This window comes from Emys orbicularis, chromosome 6 (genome assembly GCF_028017835.1).
Source record: "Emys orbicularis isolate rEmyOrb1 chromosome 6, rEmyOrb1.hap1, whole genome shotgun sequence".
Lineage (NCBI taxonomy): Eukaryota > Metazoa > Chordata > Testudines > Emydidae > Emys > Emys orbicularis.
In genome coordinates, this window is record NC_088688.1 from 102,445,289 (window position 1) to 102,467,164 (window position 21,876).

The following is a 21,876-nucleotide window of genomic DNA, read 5'->3' on the forward strand; positions in this document are numbered from 1 at the left end:
ATAACTAACTATCTGCAGAATGATTAGAAATTGATAATTGCTATAAAATAAAGGGACTAAATTTGGTCTCTTGCACCACTGGAGCTGTTGCACTTGAGTGTGTCTGATTTGAATCTAGCTTCAATTAAAAACTTTATTTATATTCCAGCCATGCATAGCACTGAGAGTGCTATATGAAACACAGATGAAGACAATCCCAGCCCCAAAGAGCTCATGTTCTGTGTCCATTAGAAAAAACTCAGTTACTAAGGGTATGGCTACACTACGCATCTTTTAGAGACAGCTGTGCCGCTACAGCCATGCCGCTAAAAGCTGCGCAGCATAGCTGCTGTTTGTCGGCAGGAGAGAGCGCTTCTGCTGACAAAGCGCTGTTCACACAGGCGCTTTTCATCGGTAAAACTTTTATCATTCGGGGCATGTTTTTTTTTTTTTTTTTTTTTTTAAAACACCCCTGAACGACAAAAATTTTGCCGACAAAGTGCCAGTGTAGACAAAGCCTAAGATATCTTAGTGCTCTTCCCCAGCACCCACTCCAAACAGAGAGCCTATGCTGTCTGCAATGGGGAATATGAAAAGAGGGAGCAGGAGAATGGATAACAGCAACAATCAGAGGACATATTTACAAAGTAGGCATTCACTGTTTTAGATGATGGCAACAATTATATTATGCATATAATCACCTTCCTGTCACTTCAGAGATACTAATGCCTTCTCTGTCTCTTTTTAAGAGCTCAGCAATAGTGAGCCATAAAACTGAAAAAGTTGGTCGAGTATCACGGTCTGCTAGGCATGCTCATTAGCACTTAATTAAAATCTAGACACCTGCCATAAGAAATGTGCTCAAAAGGATGAGTAACAGGTCTGTCTTACCACCAATTACTATCATTGTTTCGGGGGGGGGGGGGGAGAGGAGGTAGGAGAGAAGAGATTGCAATGATGCATGCACAAGCAATTGTATTGTGGTAATTAACCACAGTATTGATTTAAAAATAATCTCTAATTGAACCAGAACTGCTTTGTTACAACCACCTCTCCCCGCCTCCCAAAATCCTTTTAATATTGACAAAAGAACAATTCAGTTTATCATTTGAAAGCTGATTCAAACAGCATTTTATTTCCTCAAAACTTCTGTCCCAATTTCCCCTCACCATCAAAAACAGCCCAAAAGACCAAGTATTAAAAAACTCAGTTATCCTATTAGAGGGCAATATTTCACTGGTCCTCTGGTTTGGAATAAGGGTGTTGTCAAAGTTCAACTCTAGTCATTAAGAAAGATAGTTTTGTTTAAAGCATGGGACTGCGACCAAATAAATCTAGGTCCAATCCCTAGCTCTGTCAGGGGTTTCCTGAGATATACTGGCCAAGCTTAATCTCTGTGCATTAGTTGCCCATCTGCAAAATGGTGATGCTTCTTCCTTTCTTTAACTCCTCATCTACTCTATTTAAATTGTAAGCTTTTTATACATCTATATCAGGGATCGGCAACCTTTGGCACGCAGCTCGCCTGGGTAAGCACCCTAGCAGGCCGGGGCCGTTTGTTTACCTGCTGCATCCGCAGGTTCGGCCGATCGCGGCTCCCACTGCCCGCGGTTCGCCGTCCCAGGCCAATGGGGGCTGCGGGAAGCGGCAGCCAACATAGCCCTCGGCCCGCGCCGCTTCCCGCAGCCCCCATTGGCCTGGGACGGCGAACCACGGCCAGTGGGAGCCGCGATCGACCGAACCTGCGGATGTGGCAGATAAACAAACGGGCCCGGCCCGCCAGGGTGCTTGCCCCAGCAAGCTGTGTGCCAAAGATTGCCGATCCCTGATCTATATAGTGTGATTTCTTAAGTGTCTAAATACCCATGGCCTACTTAAATTCTCCTGTAGTTTTACATTTCCAATGTTCTTGCATTCTTCAACTGCTGTGTAGTACGTTGTATGCTACCAAAACAGAGGCTATGTTTCAAATTCTGAGGCAATTGCATTTCTGTGGAGGAAATGATTTTATATATAAATAAAATCAATCAATCAAGGGCCACATTCCACCAAATTTACCAGAGAGTAACTTCACTGGGCCACATTACTAAGGGTTGCAGAGCAAGACTCCACGTTTGTAATAAGATTTAGAATCCTTTGCTTTGAAAAGTGCTATTTAAGTCTAGATTATTCATATCTATTAAACACAGAGGTTCTAATGATTCAATCCACTAATATTTCTCTTATGGTTAGCACGTCAAACTTCTTTATAAGTCTGCAGAGATGTGTCCCATTAGCATATGATTGTACTTACCCATACAGACTGATCTAGCCTGGAGTTCCTATGTCTATATCTTACGTACTTATTTGGCTCCCACCAGTCGTACCTCACACTCTAATGTATTTATCCTTACTACACCGTGAGATAGGGAAGTACTGTTACCCCTATTTTATAGACAGGAAGCTGAGGTAAGGCAAGACCTGGGCCAAGACTGACAAAGATCCTTAGACACTGACATTTTCAAAGCCACCACTGAGCTGCCACCTAATGCTGTAGGCACCAGTTGGCATTTGCAAAGCCACCTAAGCCCTGACACAATCCCACAGCTAACAAGCTATTTGGAGCAATACCTCAAGTCAAAGCTACAGAGGCCCTGAAGCTTTGCAGGGGAAGCACTTCTCTCTTTAGCACAACCCAGTACTGAAGGCATGCTCTGAGTATGGACAGGAACCGTCAGACCCCGCAGAAGTAAGGCCAGATGCAGGCCATTGATAGCGGAAGGGGGCCAGTACAGCACAGCCAGCACAAGACACATGGGGACAAGGTAGGAGGTATGCATGTGTGTCTTCCCTCTCTCTCCTGGGGATTAGGGCACTCACCCAGGATGTGGGAGACCAGGGTTCAAGTCCCTGCTCCAAATCAGGCCTGGGTTTCCCACATGTGCAGTGAATGTCCTAATCCCTGGCCTACTAGCTATTGTGAGGACTCTCTTATTGTAAAAACTGTTAAATGTGTCTGTTTTGTGCAAATGGTTTTGGCTGCTAGCTCATGGGCTACCTAAACAGTTGACCTGGGTCAGGCACCTAACTGCTGGACAGGGTTCATGACTGATCCCAAGCACAGGGAAGCATTTATCTCCAGCCTGTCAGCCAGGCACATAAGCCTCTCCCCACCCCCTTCCCCAGCATTTCACTGCTGACTAACTTAGGTGGCTTCCCATCAGCTGACTTCTGAGGATTTCTTTCTTAGGCATCTCTCTCTCTCTCTCCTCATGCACTGTATAGGGAGTGTGGGCACATAGCTTGGGGCATAGGGCACCTATCGGTTAGGTGTTGAGTGGAGGAACAGCCAAGTAACTTTGAGGATCTGGTCCTAAAGTGACTTGCCCACGGTCACACAGGAAGTCTGTAGTGGAGTAGGGAATTTAATCCAGGGCTCCCAAGACGAGCAATCTTTGCCAGTATCCCATTCTCCTCTCTACACAGTTATTACATTAGGTTTCTAAGGACTTGTCTAAGCGAACACTTAGGGCTTGTCTACACTGGCAATTAACAGAGCTGAAACTTTCTCGCTCCGGGGTGTGAAAAAACACCCCCCTGAGCGCAGCAAGTTGCAGCGCTGTAAAGCGCCAGTGTAAACAGTGCCCCAGCGCTGGGAGCTACACCCCTCATTGAGGTGGGTTTTTTTATAACTGCGCCACGAGCATACAAGGCATGTTAAAGTGCTGCCGTGGCAGCACTGCCCCAGCAGCGCTTTAACATTGCCAGTGTAGACTAGCCCTTACTGCACAGCACACTAATGGGGGCAGATTTACGCCCCATCTTGCTGTTCAGACAAGCCCATAGCTATCAGTCATCCTCTTCCTGCCCAGAGCCCACATTCCTCTACAACACTCTTCCCCCCTACACCCACCTCCTGGCTTCTTCCATCACTCCCCTCTTTTCCCAGTTCCTGACAATGTAAAAAAATTGAGGTATTCCATGCCATTTGCTAGTAAGTTCTTTGTTCTGCCTCCCTGCCAAGCAGAGGCAGAAGCAGCAGTTCCACCCCTCCGCAAGTACTGCAGTACTAAGGGAAGAGCTCCCAAACTGGTAGTCTCTCTCACTTGTGCATACATAACAAGATGGAGATCTCCCCAGCAGTAGTCTCTCCTCACTTGTTCTTCCTCAGCTCCTCTATGCAATTTGATATAAGGTATGTACAAAGCATCAATCACCTTAATATCTTGCCATTGGACAAAAAAAATATAAAGGGCACGAGATGCAGAAAAAGCAGTCGCTGCTTTCACCTTCTGGGGCTCAGTCACTTGTAACTGAAGCATATTTAGTTTCTAGGCAAGTGGCTGAGCCCCAGAAGATCTATGTCTTGTGCCCCTTATTTATCATGTGTAGTGCCTAGATATTAAGGTGACTAATGCTGTATACGTTTCTTATCTATGCTGCATCAAGGAGCTGAGGTAGAGCAAGTGGGGAGGGGGGGTGGGAAGACTACCATCTCGGGAGAGCTCCACCTTGTCACATATGCACACATTATATAAAGACAGTACAGTAGAGTATACATGCCACTCCTATTCCTTTACACACTCCTCGTAGTTCCTAGGATTGCAAGTAGGCTTTTTCAAAAACATGCATTTTGAACCAAGCTCTGAAAATGGTTATAGGTAGTACATACTCTGTTCTTCCTATAGGGTGATCCACAGCCCACCACTAAAAACGTCCTAAACTACAGATCCTGCTAGTCTCATTATGGGCAGATGTAGCTTCTGTGTCCCTGCTTTGATCAGCAGTCTAGAGTGAGGGTGTGGAGGGGAAAAACCAGCAGCCAGGGTCTTAGAAATGAACAGGCACAGAGGTTACCTGATTGGGCTGAGACCAGGTTACAGACTCACAAAAGGTGAAGTATGCTCAACAGTCTGGACATGGGGTAGATGCAGACTTTTAAACTGGGATTTGTCCTCCTGCAGTCAGGCCCTGGTGCAAGTAGAATTTGCAGGGCTATCTCCCAAGCCACAGATCAACAGCTACCAAACACCAAAGCTCGTGCAGACAGTTTCACCACCCAAGCAGAAGCCTGACCCATATTCTCAATGCCTATTATGTACAGTGGTAACGTCAGACTACCCTGGTGAAACTCAAGATGAGTAGAAGAGCGATAATTAGTGCTATTGCCAGATTTAACCTCAAAAACTAAAGCTCCCTCCTACACAGCCACAAGTCTTTCTGCCACCTTCTTTTGTGCTAGTTGAAGTTCTATGCCATCTCTACTGCAACCCTAGAAATCTGGACTATGAGCAAAAATATTATATCCAGATGGTTTCCCCCAATAATAAGTAGATATAATCAAACCGGGGGATGGGGACACACAACTATGAAGAACGTATATGAGCATATGAAATATTTATTCTATGCAAGTTCTTATACTGTCCTCATCAGTATAGTGTCTGACCACCTTCCAGTGTCGTATTAAGTGATGTAACTATTATCTGTTACATGGTATTCATTCTCACATCGTTTTCCTAGGGGAGGAAGTGCATCTGTATTGTAATGCTGTGTTTGGTTTTTGTGTTTTATGTACATGCTGCTGCGTGTTTCCATTAGAGAATGCAAGGTCAAAGATGTGCAACATGCACTCTGAGCAGAAAGTCATACTGTTTGTAAATATATTTGTAAATTGCAAATTAAAACAGGCACACCTACACTGAGTTTGGAGGAAGTAATGGCACTTTCCTAGAGAACAAACTGAGCTTAGTTTGAGTGGTTATACAAGTTTTATCTAAATTTACCCCAATTCCCACCCTAATTCCTGTAACTCAACCTCTCTCAGGTCATAAGGACAGAATACACATTGCAAAATGTAAACTGTCTCAGACATATGTTTCTTCCAGCAGCCATTAATGTCTCTTACCATACAAAAGGCTACGAAAAAAGGCTATGTCATTGCATCTCACGTACTGAACTGGCCCCAGAATGAACAGGGTCATAACTAAGAAGGCTGGACTTTTCTGCATGGAGTCCAAAGGACTTTTGGCCCTCCAGGATTCTGCTACCTATGGAGAATGATGGGAGCGGTTCTGAAAGTGTTCTAACACCTGTGATTACTTGCTTGTCTATGTAATCATTTTTCAGGAAGTCTCTGACTCTGCACTACTACTAGGGCAGCTCCATTGATGGTGGCAGGATTCTAGTACTAACACAGAAAAGACTATTATTTCTACCACCATGTCACAGCCACTATCTCTAAGCATGTCCATACAACACAGTGGTAAAGGCACTTATGCCCTTCCCGCATTAGCGCTATTTCCATTGTTACTACCACTGGAGCTGTCCCAGTGGTACTGAAAAGGTGGGAGATTTCCTGAAGCATGCTTGGGTAAGCACAGACACTGTTTAAAGCCTTGAAATACTGTTCTTGCTAGAAAGAGATTTTCCAGATTCAGCCAAAACAGAAAGTCTGTCTGGCTTTCTGAGGGGGCAGAAAGACAGAAGGCAAACATGTATTGCTACACTCAGCCTCACTGCCTCTTCATCCCCATGTGCGCTAGTGTTGCCTTGTTTAAATGTAAGCACCTAATTTTAAAAAACCCACAGCTTTGGAAACTCATGATAGCTAAGACAATCTCAGGGTTTTCTTGGACTCCTCAATATACCTGAACGGTAATAAAAGCAGCAGTGGCTAGGAACACCTTTTCAGCTCCAGCTAGCTCAAAAATGGTCACCACTCTTCAAGGATACATAGCTAGTCACATAACATACATTTCTGTCGCCTCAAGGTTAAACCCACTGATTTTGGGGCTATTCTTGAAGGCCACTTTGGGTCTCCAGCTGGAGCTGTATACAGCTGCTTACCCTTTAGGAAGCACAGTCCAAAAGAAATCACACTCTTAGAATCATAGAATATGACTGGGTTGGAAGGGGCCTCAGGAGGTCATCTAGTCCAACCCCATGCTCAAAGCAGGACCATTCCCCAACTCAATCCCCAAATGGCCCCCTCAAGGATTGAACTCACAACCCTGGGTTTAGCAGGCCAATGCTCAAACCACCTAGTTGCTCACTGAAAAGCATATTAGCAGCCAGGAAAGTTGTAGCCACCTCATAAGATACAGCGGGCCTAAGCACTATTGCCCCTTATCTGTACTTCCACAGCCACACTTAAAGGAAAAATGTTTCAGCTAGAGACCTAGGGTGCTTAAGGTAGTCTGGGGGAAAAGAGTGTCCTGTGGTGCCCTGGAGTACAGTCTTGATTAGCATAAAGAACTTTGTCAAGTACATTGTATACCAAAACAAAGCCCAATACTAGTATAAGTGTGTAAAAAGGCCCACATTAAGGACAATTATCCCAGGCTTTCCAATGACAGCAGATGCTGAATGTCCCTCAAATTTATCTTTTGGACACCATACACTTCCATCCTGGGTTATTCCAATGAGAGACAGTCAGCAGAGAAGAGTACGTTTTCCCAATCATTGTGATGTGTTCTTTTTTTGAACTATCTAACCACGGTATCCATGAGGCTGGGGTGTTTGTCCATGAAGCTGTCAAATTAGTTGGATTTCTATGTTCAATAATATCATAACCCAATTGTTGGTTAGTTTCTCCCTGAGTTCATTTGTGAAAAGTGAAAGAAGTTAGCTGCTACCTTCATTGCTTAAATTTTCATCTAATTCCTTTAGAACTAGGATGGATTAAAAATACTTCCCCCCTCCCCTCAATCTTACTTAAACCTGATTTTTTATTTAAATATTTGTTATTTTTTTAAGATCTTTTTTCAACTAGCTTTGAAATTGACAACTTACGTTAAGGTCCAAACTTATTAAAATCATTTAATTTAAATACAAAAATAATATTAAGCAGTACATGTTTGCTGCTAAGTTTTAAAGGAAGTCAAACCACTGAACTGGTGGAAGTCAGTGGTTAAGCACCTGGAACCAAAGAGTTCACTGATGTGCAAAACCTGTTTTTGACAGCAGTAGCCTTTCCTGAAAATGGAGAGAGAATATTTTCTTAATTTCAGTTTATTCAACTAGCTCAGTTCAATGACTAGTTCATTCAAAGTTAAGAAACCAACTGGAAGTTGAAGAAATGGAAAATCTTGGTGTCCTCTTTCAATCTATAAATAAAAACTAAGTGTGAGGGTGAGATCTACTAGTTTTAAAATCCTGAAGGACACAGGGACCAGAAAACCAGTTCAATTAATTAACTACAGATAATACTTCCTTTTTAAAATAAATCCATTAGTTCTAAATGCAAGACATGTTTTGAAAACAAAACAAAACAAAAAAATCAAGGCACCTTTAAGGTAGCTTTATTTAATAAAATTTGAAATGCTAGTTTTGTTCATGTAATTGCATTCCCATCTGAAGAGACTGACAAATCACAAATAAAAATTCATCTAGTGAATAAGAAATGCATTATTCACCTTTTTTACTATAACAAAAAAATGTAAACATTAAGAATCTAAATAAATGTAAGTTAAGCTGTACAACTGCATAAATTTAGTGTAAAGGCTGTTATCTAATAGCAGATCAATGTATTTTAATGATCACCAACCAATGCAAATCAACCTTTATTTATAAAATACTCTTTTGCATTTGTGCTTTTTAATTAAAAATTTAAATCAAGTTTTCTTGTTTGCTGATTTAAATCATGATTAAAAATTAGTGACATAAAATAACTTTGATTTAACTCAATCCACCGTTTTGAACTGTCTGTACTTATTTCAGTTCCTTTACTTCCTCTTTCTTTCTAGGCTCAGATTTTATTTGTTGGGATTTGAAGCTATAGTATGCCACAGGAAAACAAACAGGAAAGTGCACATTGCTGCACCTACAGCTAGACAGCTGAGAATGAAATCTTTGTAGCTCTGCACAAGTTATTTGAAAGATCTCCATTATGTGAACAAGTTATAGTGCCCTGTGTGGGGGAAAAGAATGTCTCTTCAAAACAAGGAAATAGTGTCTTCAACAAACCTGTTCTATTTATAAACTACACAAAATGTGACCAGGCTAAGAGATTTAAGTCTACAGAGGGGTAGTATTGGCAAAACTATCTAAACCTACAAATTTCATACATATAGCTCATGAGTGATAATGGGACTTAGCTATTATTTAAAAGCCTAAATGTCTCAGAGGTAAAATCTTATTTCTCTTTCCTGCTTTCTTATAGACAAATGCATGAAAACAGGATCTTTATTGCTCTTGCCACTTATTTTGCCTTCCCACAAAATCATAATCCTGTTTGGCACCATTTGTTTCTGTGGAGATGACTGATGTTAAAACATAATGATGTCCAATTACAAAAACGAAAATTATTAGTAAGTTTACCTTGTTTTAAAGCAAACGCCTTTCGTATGGAGACTAACCTTATACACCTCTACCCCGATATAATGCTGTCCTCGGGAGCCAAAAAATCTTACCGTGTTATATCGAATTTGCTTTGATCCACCGGAGTGCACAGCCCCCCCCCCCCCCCCCCCCCCCGGAGCACTGCTTTACCGCGTTATATCTGAATTCGTGTTATATCGGGTCGCGTTATATCGGGGTAGAGGTGTATTAGCAGAATGGCTTACGACTGTTCTTCACATTTTCCCTATGAAATCAGCTAATGTTTCAGAGCTCCTGCCTTGTTCTTCAGTCAACCCATAATTTAAACTAATACTCAACTGCTCATCTAAAAAAAAACACAAAACACCACTTTGTTAGTGTCCTTAAATTATCTCAAACTTGTTTGTCTGGGATGGGGGAGGTTAAGTAGGAAAATGAAACACTAGCTAAAAGCAACTCCCTCCCAGCTCACCCCTCCAAATTATTCCAATTCTAAAACTAGTTCAACTCAGGGTGAAACAAGGGTGTCAAACTCACTCTGCAGAGGCATATATACATACATTAATGAATTAAGACCCCCATCGCACACACACTGCCTTGATCTACAAAGTTAGGGACACGAGACCCTCAACAGAACATCTACGTGATAGGAATCTTTACTACTCCATGAGAGGCCAAGGAGCAGAAGATTCAGAACTACTGCCATTTCTCTTCCTTTTCCATCCTCCTTTGTCAATCGTATCTTTCCTTATGTTCACATGATTTCTTCCATTATCTTCTTTGCAATCTTCCCCACCCCACATTTCAAGAGAATCTCAAACTATTCCCACCCTTACCCCTACATCAAGGCCCCAAAGAGGCTGTGTGTTCACTGGGGGGGGGGGAGGGGTTGTTGTAAAAAGTCCCTAGTGAAGGTGAGTGGACCGGATTCAAGGTTGACCTCGACTAGCTACACTGAGGTAAAGTCTGCCTGTGCCTGGTCTTAACTAGAATTTTACACCAAAGGTACCAATCTGTGTAAAACACAGAGTTTTGGCAATGAAAACATAAGCCACAAGAAAGATGCTTCTGGTCATCTTCAGTAGACTTTAACTTGAGTCAACTGTCTACAAATTTGTTCATTAATCTCACATTAACTGGCAAAGGTTAGTGTGAACACTCCCCACACATTTGTTCTAGGAGGCAAACATTTGTTCTTCCCTTCAGTTCCCATGGATGAACACCCTTGGGTAAAGAACAAACATGTGTGGGGTATCCACACCAGCCTCTACAAACAAATACCTCAGTTAAATCCAGGTTTAAAAATAAATAAATAAAGTCTAATGAAGACTCATCCGGTGGGAGCAGATGATTTGCTGCTTCCTCCCTAGGCTTCTTATCAGATGGACTGCTCTGCTTGCTCCTGAATGCTTTGGTATCTCCCTCTTATGGTATCTCTAGATCTTATTCTTTTCATACACAGACTAGCATTACACTATTGTAACCTCTTATTTTATTTTAATACACTCTTCATTTTACTTTAAGGAAGTGGTTCTCAACCAGGGGTACACATACCTCTGGGGGTTTGCAGAGGTCTTCAGTGTGTACAGCAACTCATCTATATATTTGCCTAATTTTACAACAGGCTACATGAAAAGCACTAGCGAAGTCAGTACAAACTAAAATTTCGTACGGACAATGACTTGTTTATACTGCTCTATACACTATATGAGTGTTTCTCAAACTGGGAATCATTATATATTTTATAATTCTATGGTAAAAAATGAGAAAGTCAGCAATTTTTCAGTAATAGTGTGCTGTGACGCTTCTGTATTTTTATGTCCGATTTTGCAAGCAAGTAGTTTAAGTGAGGTGAAACTTGGTAATACTGTACTGCTTTTTCTTTCTTTCCTGAGCAGTCAGTAGGAGAAGGTACAGCAGCTCTTCCTCTTTCTAAACCTCTGGGAAGAATGCCTAGAAATCCAGCAACACCTAGGTTCTCTCCTCCCTCCCTTCTGGCTCTCAAAGGACAAGCCCAGGCCCAATGTCAGGAAGATGAAAGATCTTACTGTAGGGCTCCACAGTTCAGAGTATAACAGTGCACTTTTTGAAACAGTGGGGCTGAACAGGCCCACCCTCTGTATTTGTCACTCATCCAAATCTGAATAAGCACACTGGATGGGTTTTTCTGCTTAATATGATCAGCAGTTAAGCTTTCATTGAGTAATTATTTTAATTAATTTTTTAATACTTATAGTATATATAGTTATATAGCACTACAGGTGTGACAGACACTTGCACAAATAAGACATGGTCTTGGGCTCAAAGACCTTACAACAGTAGAAAAGAAAGGGAAATAAAATGAAGGAAGTTGGAACACACATGAGAGAGAAAAAAAAAAAAATCTCTAAGTGGCAGGAAGAATGGGGCTGAGGTCAGCATTGGTGGAACAAAAAACAAACAAAAAAAACAGGAAGGATAGAGCCTGGACTATTGGACCAAGGAGAACAGTACAAAGGGGAGAGGGTGAAGTACCATAAAGGGAAGTACACACGGCGGAGTGCAGGCTCTAGTTGGGAAAACATTTCTCTCATTTGCCAAGGGTGTCCCCAAACATTGAAGACAATACTACACTGGTTGACATTCAAAGAGCATTCCTAACCATAAAGATCTAGAAACTAATGAAGTGGGTATATTCTGTAGTATCTTACTCCATCATGGAACTAGATTGTTACATCTGGACTGAACCTACAGGCTGGGCATCTGAAACCAGTTACCTAATCCACTTTGCGAGTGGTTTTGGGGATAGAGGAGCAGCCTTTAAAACACTTAAAGCATGTTTTTCTATGCAATATGTGCAATTTGTTCTGGAAATTGACAGGTCTAATGAATATTATTAGAATAAATCTGTCAGCACATGTGTACTGCTCTCAAAATTCTGCAACTAAAAGCAAAGAATAAATTTTTGTTGAGTCAACCACATAATCCTTGTAATTCTGCCCATCTCCATCTACATTTATTTGCAGGTTCAGTCATTACACCTCTAAAATATAACCAATGCAAGCATGTCAATACTGTTTTGAGATGCAGAGATGATTAGCTCAATTACACACCAGTCTAAAGGTGATGAGTATTTTACCCTTTTTTGCTTTTTTAGATCGATGTAGAGGGACTTGAAAGTATTCTCCCTATACCTACTTGCTTTATAAAAGTTGTATCTAGGAGGAAGACTGATCAACAGAGAACTAGTGAAGTGGTGACAAGACAAAAGACAAAATAAAAGTTGTGCAATGGAGAGGGGAAGGGATTTTTAATCGGTTTAAAACCAAACACACTGTTCAATTTCACTGACTAATGTTTCGGATACTGACCATGCTGTCACCTCTTGCATAGAAGCACCATACACATCTCTCAGATCCTCCAGCAAAATCATGATTTCCAAATTCACACAGGCATATTTAAGCCCCCTTTCAGGTCTTCTTTATACGTAAAAACCACATACACAATTATTAAAGGTCACCTTTAAATATTATTTGAAAGTGTTGCATTTATGTTCCTCATTGCTTGGGCTGTAGCACAGAGAGTATACATAATTGTTGCCATCTTGCAAGAACGTGTATTTTGAGAACTGCAATTAGCTTTGTGGCATGATTTTCCAGAAATGGGTGCTCACAACTTCAGTGGGGGGGAGGGGGCGGAAAAATCAGGTAATAAAATGTCGAAATGATGAATCTTGCCTCAGCTGTGATAACTAAAAGGAAACAGATTACTTGGTTCACAGTAAGAAATCCCACGTAATTTAAGGCAAAACAGCAAGTTTGTGTATGCACTTTTGTACATACTTAAAAACTATAAATATCTGAACAGCAAAGTTTTAGCTTGCTTCTTATAGGCTAGTACACTATGAAGGGTACCAGAAAGATGCATAAGTATCTTGCACTCAGCTTTCTTTTTACAGAAAACTATTAAGTCATTGCTCTTAAACCGCCGCCCCCCAAATATCACTTGGCACAAAATGCAGATCACTGCTGAGAAGGATCTAAAGTAATGCTACAGCTGCTTAGCTCTTCCCTTGCACAGAATTTTGCATTCATTTCTGTTCTAGTCTGTATTTCTATTTTATAACAAAACATACAGCCTAGTTATTTATAGGCTTTCCAAGGATTAACTACACACTCATAAGAATAAACCCTCAAGAGGTTAACCTCATCCTCTTAAGCTTCACACACTACCATCCCGGAGATAGCTGGCAACCACAGCCAAGGAGAGAAAAATAATTCAGCAGTTTGCTAATCCTTTAGCCAATCACCTCATGCAACAGCGGAGAGCTCTTTTGGAGGTCTACAACTCAATCTGTCTTGAAAAGTACTGTCAATCCAAAAAGATACATTTCACAGAACCATTAGCAACTAATGTCAAACTAAGTATTCACGTCTGTATGCTACATTCTCTATACTAAAACACCTTTCCAATTTACAGATCTGTAGTTCTAAATTAAGAATGTACACTTTATATAAATGACTGGATTTTATTAAATGTTGCCCACATATAAATCTTGCAAAAGTACGTTATTGCTGACAGTGGGATAGACTAATTATAACTGTCCCTTAGCTCCTCCTGGTGTGAGCTGATAGGCATCTTTGATTTTCCAGCTTGCTGCTTAATCATATCTAAAAAAAAATCCCTTCAAGTTCTACCATGATAATCCACTTAATCCTTTCATGCCATGATCTGGATTCTCCCCAGCCCCCAAACAGACTTCAGGCAAAGCTCTGAAATCAGTGGTGCCAAGGAGTTAACAGGTGCACCTATCCTTTACAATCAAAACTTTTCATTTAAGTATCTAGCAAATCTACTACTTCACTCAATCGACTTTAGTGAAAAATAGTAATACAATGAACACTGACGGGTGTAATTCAAAAAATAACAGACATGTACAATGGCTGAACATGTACAGACAGCTACAATGGCTGAAAAGTAAAATACTTAGCTCAGCCAAACTAACATGTAGCGGCTTGACATGAGTACTTAGACAATCCCAATAACACATTTCAGTAACCCTTAGTAAGGGGCTGTGAATGAGTGTGTGCACGAACACACATCTCACAATTGATCTTCCAACATCTAATTAAAGAAGTTAACACTACCTGAATTTTATTTTTACTCATTAAAGTTTCTGAATGCAACTCATTATTCCTCCAATCTAAATATACTTTCTTTATATACACTGACTAAAAATTGCCTTTACATTAGGTAGATAATTCCCCTCCTCCCCCCACAATATCTTGCAGTCCTGCTCTAAATTCAATTTTCTCAAGTAACTAAAGTAGTAGTGTGTTTGTATTTTAAAAGTGGCCTATCCAGAAACAAGTCTTAAGGCTTCTCTACACTTAAAATACTACAGTGTCACAACTGTGATGCTGTAGTGCTTCAACTGTAGACACTACCTGGGCTGATGGGAGGGATTCTCCCCGAGAGGTGATATCTAGGTTAATGAAAGAATTCTTCTGTCGACCAAGTGCTGCCTACAAAGGGACTTAAGTCGGTTTAACTATGTTGCTCAACCGTGTGGATTTTCACACCCCCAAGCGACATAGATCTAATTTTTTTAGTGTCTACTAAATTACAAGGTTTGGTTTTGCTTCCCCTCCCCCCACCCCCCCAACCCAATATGTGCACCCAATGGAAACAAACTCAGTCTTGACTCTTTAATAACTAAATTAATGAGGCAAGACTGAATTTGGAAACAGTTATTTTGAATCATTATACCATGTCAGGGAATCACAATCCTTTTTTTAAAAGAAGGAAAGAAAATCAGTGCTCAGACAGAAATGCCAAGAATGCAGATTTTACCAAGACAGGGAGAACACCTAACTGAACATCTGCTGAGAAAATACTTAACTTTCTTCCCATCCCCAACATTTATGGTACAGAAATATCTTTAGCACTATGATGCCATAGGCTACTTGATTGTACCTTATAGCGTTGGAGAATGCTTCGGCCTATTTGCATTTTAAAGTCGTCTTTCATGATCTTTCACACTCATAATAGATGTCTAAACCGTTAAATTACTATTTCTTTTCTTAGCCTGAAAGACACTGCAGTTTAAGAGTATGGCCCCTCTATTGTTCTTTACACTAAGTCGGGTCCCTGAACAATACGGACAGCTGCTATCAAACTGGGCTGTGTTTACTTTCAGTGCAGCTGCTGATTGTAGGAATAGCCAGCCTCCTGATGCCTCCTCCCCTCTGGGGAGACAGGTTGACACACTGCATGTTCAATGAAGGGGAGCAAAGGTCCACTGAATTGTCAACCCAATTTTATGCTACTCTGATTTTCCAGGATGCACACAATCCCTTTCAAACAAAATCAAGCATATGTCAGAGCATGAAACTTATTGTGCAGCATAGGATAATTATTGATCACCTAAAACTGTAGAAGATCACTTTGACATACATCTGATTTCTGGTATGCATAATACATAGATCTACATTGAAAATTAAAATACATTTGTGCTAACTACGTGTTTATTCCCTCATTCACAACATCTGAACTATGACAGCATTGTTGAGTACTCTTTCATAAAACAAATGGAAATGCTTCTACTGAAGGATCATTGGTAGTTTAAAATTAAAAAATTCTGAGATTTCTATTCATAAGATTAACATACCTCTCCCTACCTCCAAAAAACCCCTGCCTATAAAAGTCATAATTGTACGCTGTAGTTGTAGACCTAAGAGCAGAGAACTGAACAGTACACATTCAGCAAATGCCACTTGGGACAACACTATCATAGCGAGTTTGGGAAGACAAGTTTTGCTATACAGTAAATCTTCACTGTCAGGATAATTTCTTGGTCCAATGACAAAGATGTTTTAATGTTGTTGGGTTTTTTTTGTTTTTGTTTTTTAAACACTGTGCAAAAAAGTGTCCTACAAGTTTAGTCCACTATGAAAAGGACTTTTTATTCAGGATCTGCCCTCAGGGAAATTGTACACTTTTAAAACAACAAGAAAACACAACGCTATTAATCTTTGCTAGTCAAATATTATTCATACAGTATTCTTGTATGTATATTTGATCTGATCTTCAAAATAAGGCAATTCATTATGCAAGCAAAGCACAGAGAAGACTACAGACAAATAATACAGATGTAACTTTTATTAAACATGATTAGTGAATTAACTCAGTAACAGTCAAAATTTGAAAAAAAGGGAAAAACAGGGTTCTGATTTGAAGGGGGGGGTATGTTTATGCAAAGCTAATCTGTCAAGTGTAATAAAGCAGCTTGAATAAAATTTAAGCTGAAAATCCACTGAACCTCCCCATTTGAGGGAGGAAAAAGCTATTAAAAGGAAATGAAGGTCACCCTCCCAGTTTATTTCACCTAATTGACTGCCAATAGCTTACCACAGGCAAACCGACTGCAGATCTGCAATTGAGAAACTGATGAAAGGAGAGTTTTCAAGCTGAGGCTCATTCTTTTAATCCTCCCTCGCTCTTATGGGGGTTTTTTTTCCATCTCCAGTTGGGATGTAATTTTAAGCACAGATGGATTAACTGGTTCCATTGTCTGTAGACGTCATTGGACTATGGCACTGTTAATCCGTACAGCAGCATGTCTAATTATCATTACAAAGTGTCTGAGGGAACTATAAAGACCAGCAGGGCATCTTCTCACAAGCAATTAACATAAATTGATAAATGAGTAATTTGAATCTGCTCAAGGCGCTCACATATGAATAAAATCAGAAAGGACGGCTTCTTGTTTCGGCTACTTCTTTCACTTAGTCTGGAAGGGCAGAAAACATGAGATATATTCTAGACTTAGTGATGGGAGAAATGAACTCATGCAGTGGAAGGAATGCACGGTTCACAGAGTTCATTAATGCAAAACAAATGACTTGTGAATGACAACCAGTCACAAGAAAGTAGTATTAACTTATTTCAGCATAGTTAGAAGCACAAACTTGGTGAAAGGCTATTAGAACATTATGTCAGACAATTAATACTACTTCAAAAGCAAGAGAAGTTTCTTTTCATTAGCCTGCTACTTTAAAATTCATGAAAGATGCAGAAGAAAGGAAAAGGAAGAAGACTGAATAGTTGTACAGGTTCCAAAAACTCAAATGTCACAAAAAGCAGGAGGCAAAACAAAGGTAACTTAGATCAAGTAGCATACAATACCCATGATCAATAGATAATAAATCTTTCCCAAACTCCCTGGTCTTTCTTGCAGCAAAGGTTTTGATATAATATATGGGTGCAGGGAATGAAAAGACATTCTGTTACAAAATAAGCTGCTGTTAATTCTACCTCCTCTAAAATCTGAGTGAGCCAAGTCAAATAAGTTTGAGCAATAATATTAGGTATCAAAACAGAATTAGATATCAAAAAATTATCAAGTTTATTTTAAAACTACCAAAGGAATAAGAAATGAAAGCTGGTTATACACACTGTAGGAGGTAGACCTGGAAGGCCACGTACCCCGATGATGGCATTTAGTTCAGCCATGGTCACTTGTTTGGCACGTTCTACTGCTTGGGCCACTTGCTGCTGATGCTATTTAAAAAAAAAAAAAAAAGTTAAAATTTGTGTTATTAAGCTGTTGAACAGCTATACCAGCTTCTCCTCTTCCCACCTCATAAAAACACCAGTACATTAAAACCGAGACCAGTATGCACAGAAATAGTTTCTGTATAGAAATCTGCACAGTAAGACAGAAGCCCAGGTTATCTGTTACAGGTCATCTTATGCCAGTTAAGATGTAAAGTACTTGATTTGTTATTCATTGTTTAAGAGTGAGGCAAAAGTCATAAAGGTAACTTAAATGTTGGAAACTTTTAAAGAGAATATCTTCTAGTAACTAGATCATTAGTTTCCAACTGAGATGAGAAGGTTCTGACAACTTTAAACTAGTGTCCATTTTACAAGTCATTTATAACTCCTGCATCCAATATAATGAACATAGTGTAGTCAACAAAAAGACTAGGCAGCTTCCTACATTTTTGCAACTATGAAGTATTTGAAAGTCTAATCCAAAGCTGGTTCCAATACTGAACAGAAGTAGTCTTTAATATGCTACAGTTGTAGTCAAGCAATGTTTTTATACCCTGGAACAACATTTTGTATTTGAGTTACCAACTGTGTGTTACCTACCTACCCAAAAATAATATCTGAATATTTTAGTATTGAAGGCCAACTTTCTTATTTACACAGATTTTAACACTTGACTATTAAGTAGAACTTAGTATTGTCATTAAAGATGAAAACAAAAAATTGTTTTATAGTCATTTTATAGTTTTTCCTGAAGAGAATTAATTTGAGGTTGAGCTATTGTCACCAGTTCCTCAGTTTAAACTCAGATGTTAGACCAAATTAGCGGGGGGGAGAAGAGGAGTTACACACTTCAGCTATATAACAGATGTTCCTCACACTTGAGCGTTGTGATAAAATTAACATCTTAAAACTAGCTAATTTGCAAACAGAGAAGCAACATAATTGCACTTTAACAGCTGAACAGTTTTACTTACTTCCTGAGACAAAAACGGGATAACTTGTGCACAAATAGTATTCAATCTCTTGGCGATTTCTGTCTATAGGAAAAAAAGGTAAATATTTTGGTTAAAACATGCATGAGATATGTTATCATATATCAGCTACTTTACAGGGTCATATATTAAGTGCAAGCATTGTAAAAAATTCATAAAGATGTCTAGTGAAAGTATAAATGCTTACTAATAGGCTCCTAATCAGGCCACTGACCTAGTTCGTTACTCTAGGACATCTGCTATGTCTCAAGTACCTAATCTCTATATATATTTAAGGAAAAATCTGGTCTTTATAAGTAGCTCATTAACAAGTAAAGGATTTGTTCAAATCCAACACAAGTTAAAGCCTTTTAAAAGGCAGATTTATTACTCAATTTACCAAGTTGCACAGAACAGTGTTCTACAAAAATGGCATGTGAAGCGAATATCCTTTCATGTGATTTTTATCAGGTTCGGTGTTTAGACAATCCTTTTAGAGAGCAAGATGTATTGCCTGCCATGAAGAATTTACAATTTAAAAGTCAAGAAAAAAAAAATAGAACAACAGTTCAAATAATGGAGAGGATGGAAAAGGTACAGCAGAAAGGATTACTGAAGAGGTGCATATGAAAGAGGAGAGGGTGCTTGGCAGGTAAGTAGAGGCGGGGAGCATGACAGAAGGGCATGAAGAATGTGACATGGACGAAAGGAGCAGAAAGCAACCGAGGACTGAGAGCTGAAAGAAATAGCAACAGACATGGAGGTGGGAAAATTTTTTGCAGGACCTTGAAAATGAAAACTGAGAAGGTGGTAAAAGAAGCATCCAATGAAGAAACTGATCTAATAGAGAAGGGATAGTGAAGATAGGATTAGGAGTTTTTGAGACAGCAAGATAGAATCAGAAGTGTACACGAAATACCCAAGAGACAGGTGCAAAACAGGGCAGAGACTTGGCAGAGAGATTGATTTGGGAAACATCTATTTAGAAACAATTGAAATAATGGAGCAGATGAAGGAAGGAACAGAACCCTGAGGGCAAACATACAGGGGGCATGGCAAGGATAAGGAATCACTGAAGCAGTGGATAACTTATCAGAACAAGACTACAGAATTGTAAAACCCAAAGAAACAGCAGAGGAGAAAATGATCAGCTTCACTGAAGACAGTAGAGAACAGAGCTTAACAGGCAAATCTCAAATATTTCATTATCAATTTCGCAAGACTTCCATTCAAATGGCAAAGGGAAAGGATGTTTTTACCTTCCTTCTCAGACACAGCACAGTCTAGAGTTGAGCACGTGCCTGCTGAGGGGCCAGGAGTTCCCAAATTCTATTCCCAACTGTCACGGACATTCATTTTTTTTATTTACAGAATTTCAGACATTTATTTATACCTCACTACACACCTATTAGTGATCTAATAAGTGTCCTCCAACTTGCAGCATGTCCGTATCAAAACCAGGATTAGAAGAACCCAGATCCCCTGACTCCAAGAATTGTACCCAATACACTCTACATCATCAACATGAATCTTCATCCCCCCGATAAATCACTAAATCCTACATCACTGTTTCCCCATCTATAAAATAAGAGCTAGGGTTAATAGAAGATAATGGTCTGTTGATAGCAAGGATTCCCCATCCATTTACCTGAAGTCAAATTCCAATATTATGGTGACTAGAGGAACTCTTACTCAAAGATCTTAGCTGCAGCCCACAGCTGAAGATTCTGATGTGAAGTCAACCACTGAACCTCCTCCTCGCCCCACCACCCTAATGGTCCCAGGAGCAGATTTTCTGCCCCATTCTGCTCCCTTTGCACCACCCAGGAAGAACAAGAGACGTGGAAGCCACCTGCAAGTTCCCTGCTGGGGATACCCTGGGTGTAGGGTAGTGCCCAGCAGGTGCAGAACTAGTAGAATTGTCTGAACGCTCCCCTCTCCACAACCCTTGGCAGGAAGGCTGGGGAAGGGGAATGCACCGAGCTTAGCATCCTAGAGAACTAAAGCCAGTGGATGCAAGTTAAAGTAGTCCCAGGGCCCTGTAGCCTGCATCAGAGCTGGAGCAGAGAATCGGGGACCAGAAGCCAGTTAACTTGATAGCTGTTCCACTGAAGACTGGCACAACCAATAGTATTCCCCTTAACGTGAATTTTTTTTTTTTTTTTAAAGGGGTGAGAGGGTGGAAAGGAGGGAGGGGAACACAATTCCCTTTCCTTAGAGGAGGAAAAGGTGGTTGCTTCTCTGACCTTTCCTTCCCATTCCACAGGATGACAAGTGCCCAGAAACAGCTTTTTTATTTAAATAAACGTTGGAGTGGAGATCATTTTATTTGAATTCTTAGTCCAGGGGGACAGAGTCTGACTGGGGCCTTCAGTGCTAGTGCAATCCAAATAAAAAAAATTAATGAATAGCAACAGTAATATGGGAAAGCTGTCACGTATTTGTAGCAGTTTTAAAAGTGATCAAGCTATTGTTGGCCAGTTTGTGTATTATGTGCATTTTTCGTAAGTTTCACGAACGCAACTAACACTTACGTAGTTACCAAAACTCACTCTTTGCAGCATGTTCCCCACACACTAGCCCCTCCTGAGCTGGAGATCTGCCAGCAATTAGGATGCCAGTAGACTGCTGTGTAAAGGGCTTGAATCCCCATGAGAGAGGAGTGGTAATATATAGTTCCTGATTGACTGAATGACCTAATTAAAATTAGGTCATAAATCCTTTGTTTTCAGGATGGGAGGAGATGAGTTCTAGTTTCAGGTGGAAAGCAGTTTTGGTCAGAAGAGCCTAAGTGAAGGTTCTCTGGCCTGTAATCCTTTACTATAACTGATTAGAGATTTCACTTTTGGGGGTTAGTTGTGTGTTTTTTAAAGCAAGATTTCTAAAATACTTGGTGTTTCATGGAAGTCTCACACTTGCCCTCTGTTCATATACAGGGATTAAAGAAATTGAATGAAAAATGGTTCAAAGTCAGTAAAGCAAGACAACAGGACCACTGATAACTTTTTGTCCATGAAATTTAACATCCTTATGGAATTTTCTGATTTCTTTTCCCTAAAAAACCACTAAATGGGTCAGACAAATGTGAATC

The 21,876-nt window shown here is 40.1% G+C and overlaps 1 protein-coding gene across 6 annotated transcripts in view; it reads right to left on the reverse strand.

The window, feature by feature from the left end:
* The window catches only part of LOC135880300 (transducin-like enhancer protein 1), a 114,406-nt gene that overhangs the window by 73,986 nt on the left and 18,544 nt on the right, over positions 1-21,876 (reverse strand). For 4 of the 6 annotated variants that reach the window (XM_065406552.1, XM_065406554.1, XM_065406550.1 and 1 more), the window contains exons 5-6: positions 18,789-18,851; positions 17,743-17,817 (exon numbers count right to left, since the gene is read on the reverse strand). The exons of 1 other annotated variant lie outside the window; for it this stretch is intronic. In XM_065406552.1, coding sequence (XP_065262624.1) covers positions 17,743-17,817; positions 18,789-18,851 — 138 coding nt within the window. Of the gene's footprint in view, positions 1-17,712; positions 17,818-18,788; positions 18,852-21,876 lie in introns of all 6 variants that reach the window. One more of the 6 variants, XM_065406549.1, reaches the window with a different exon arrangement.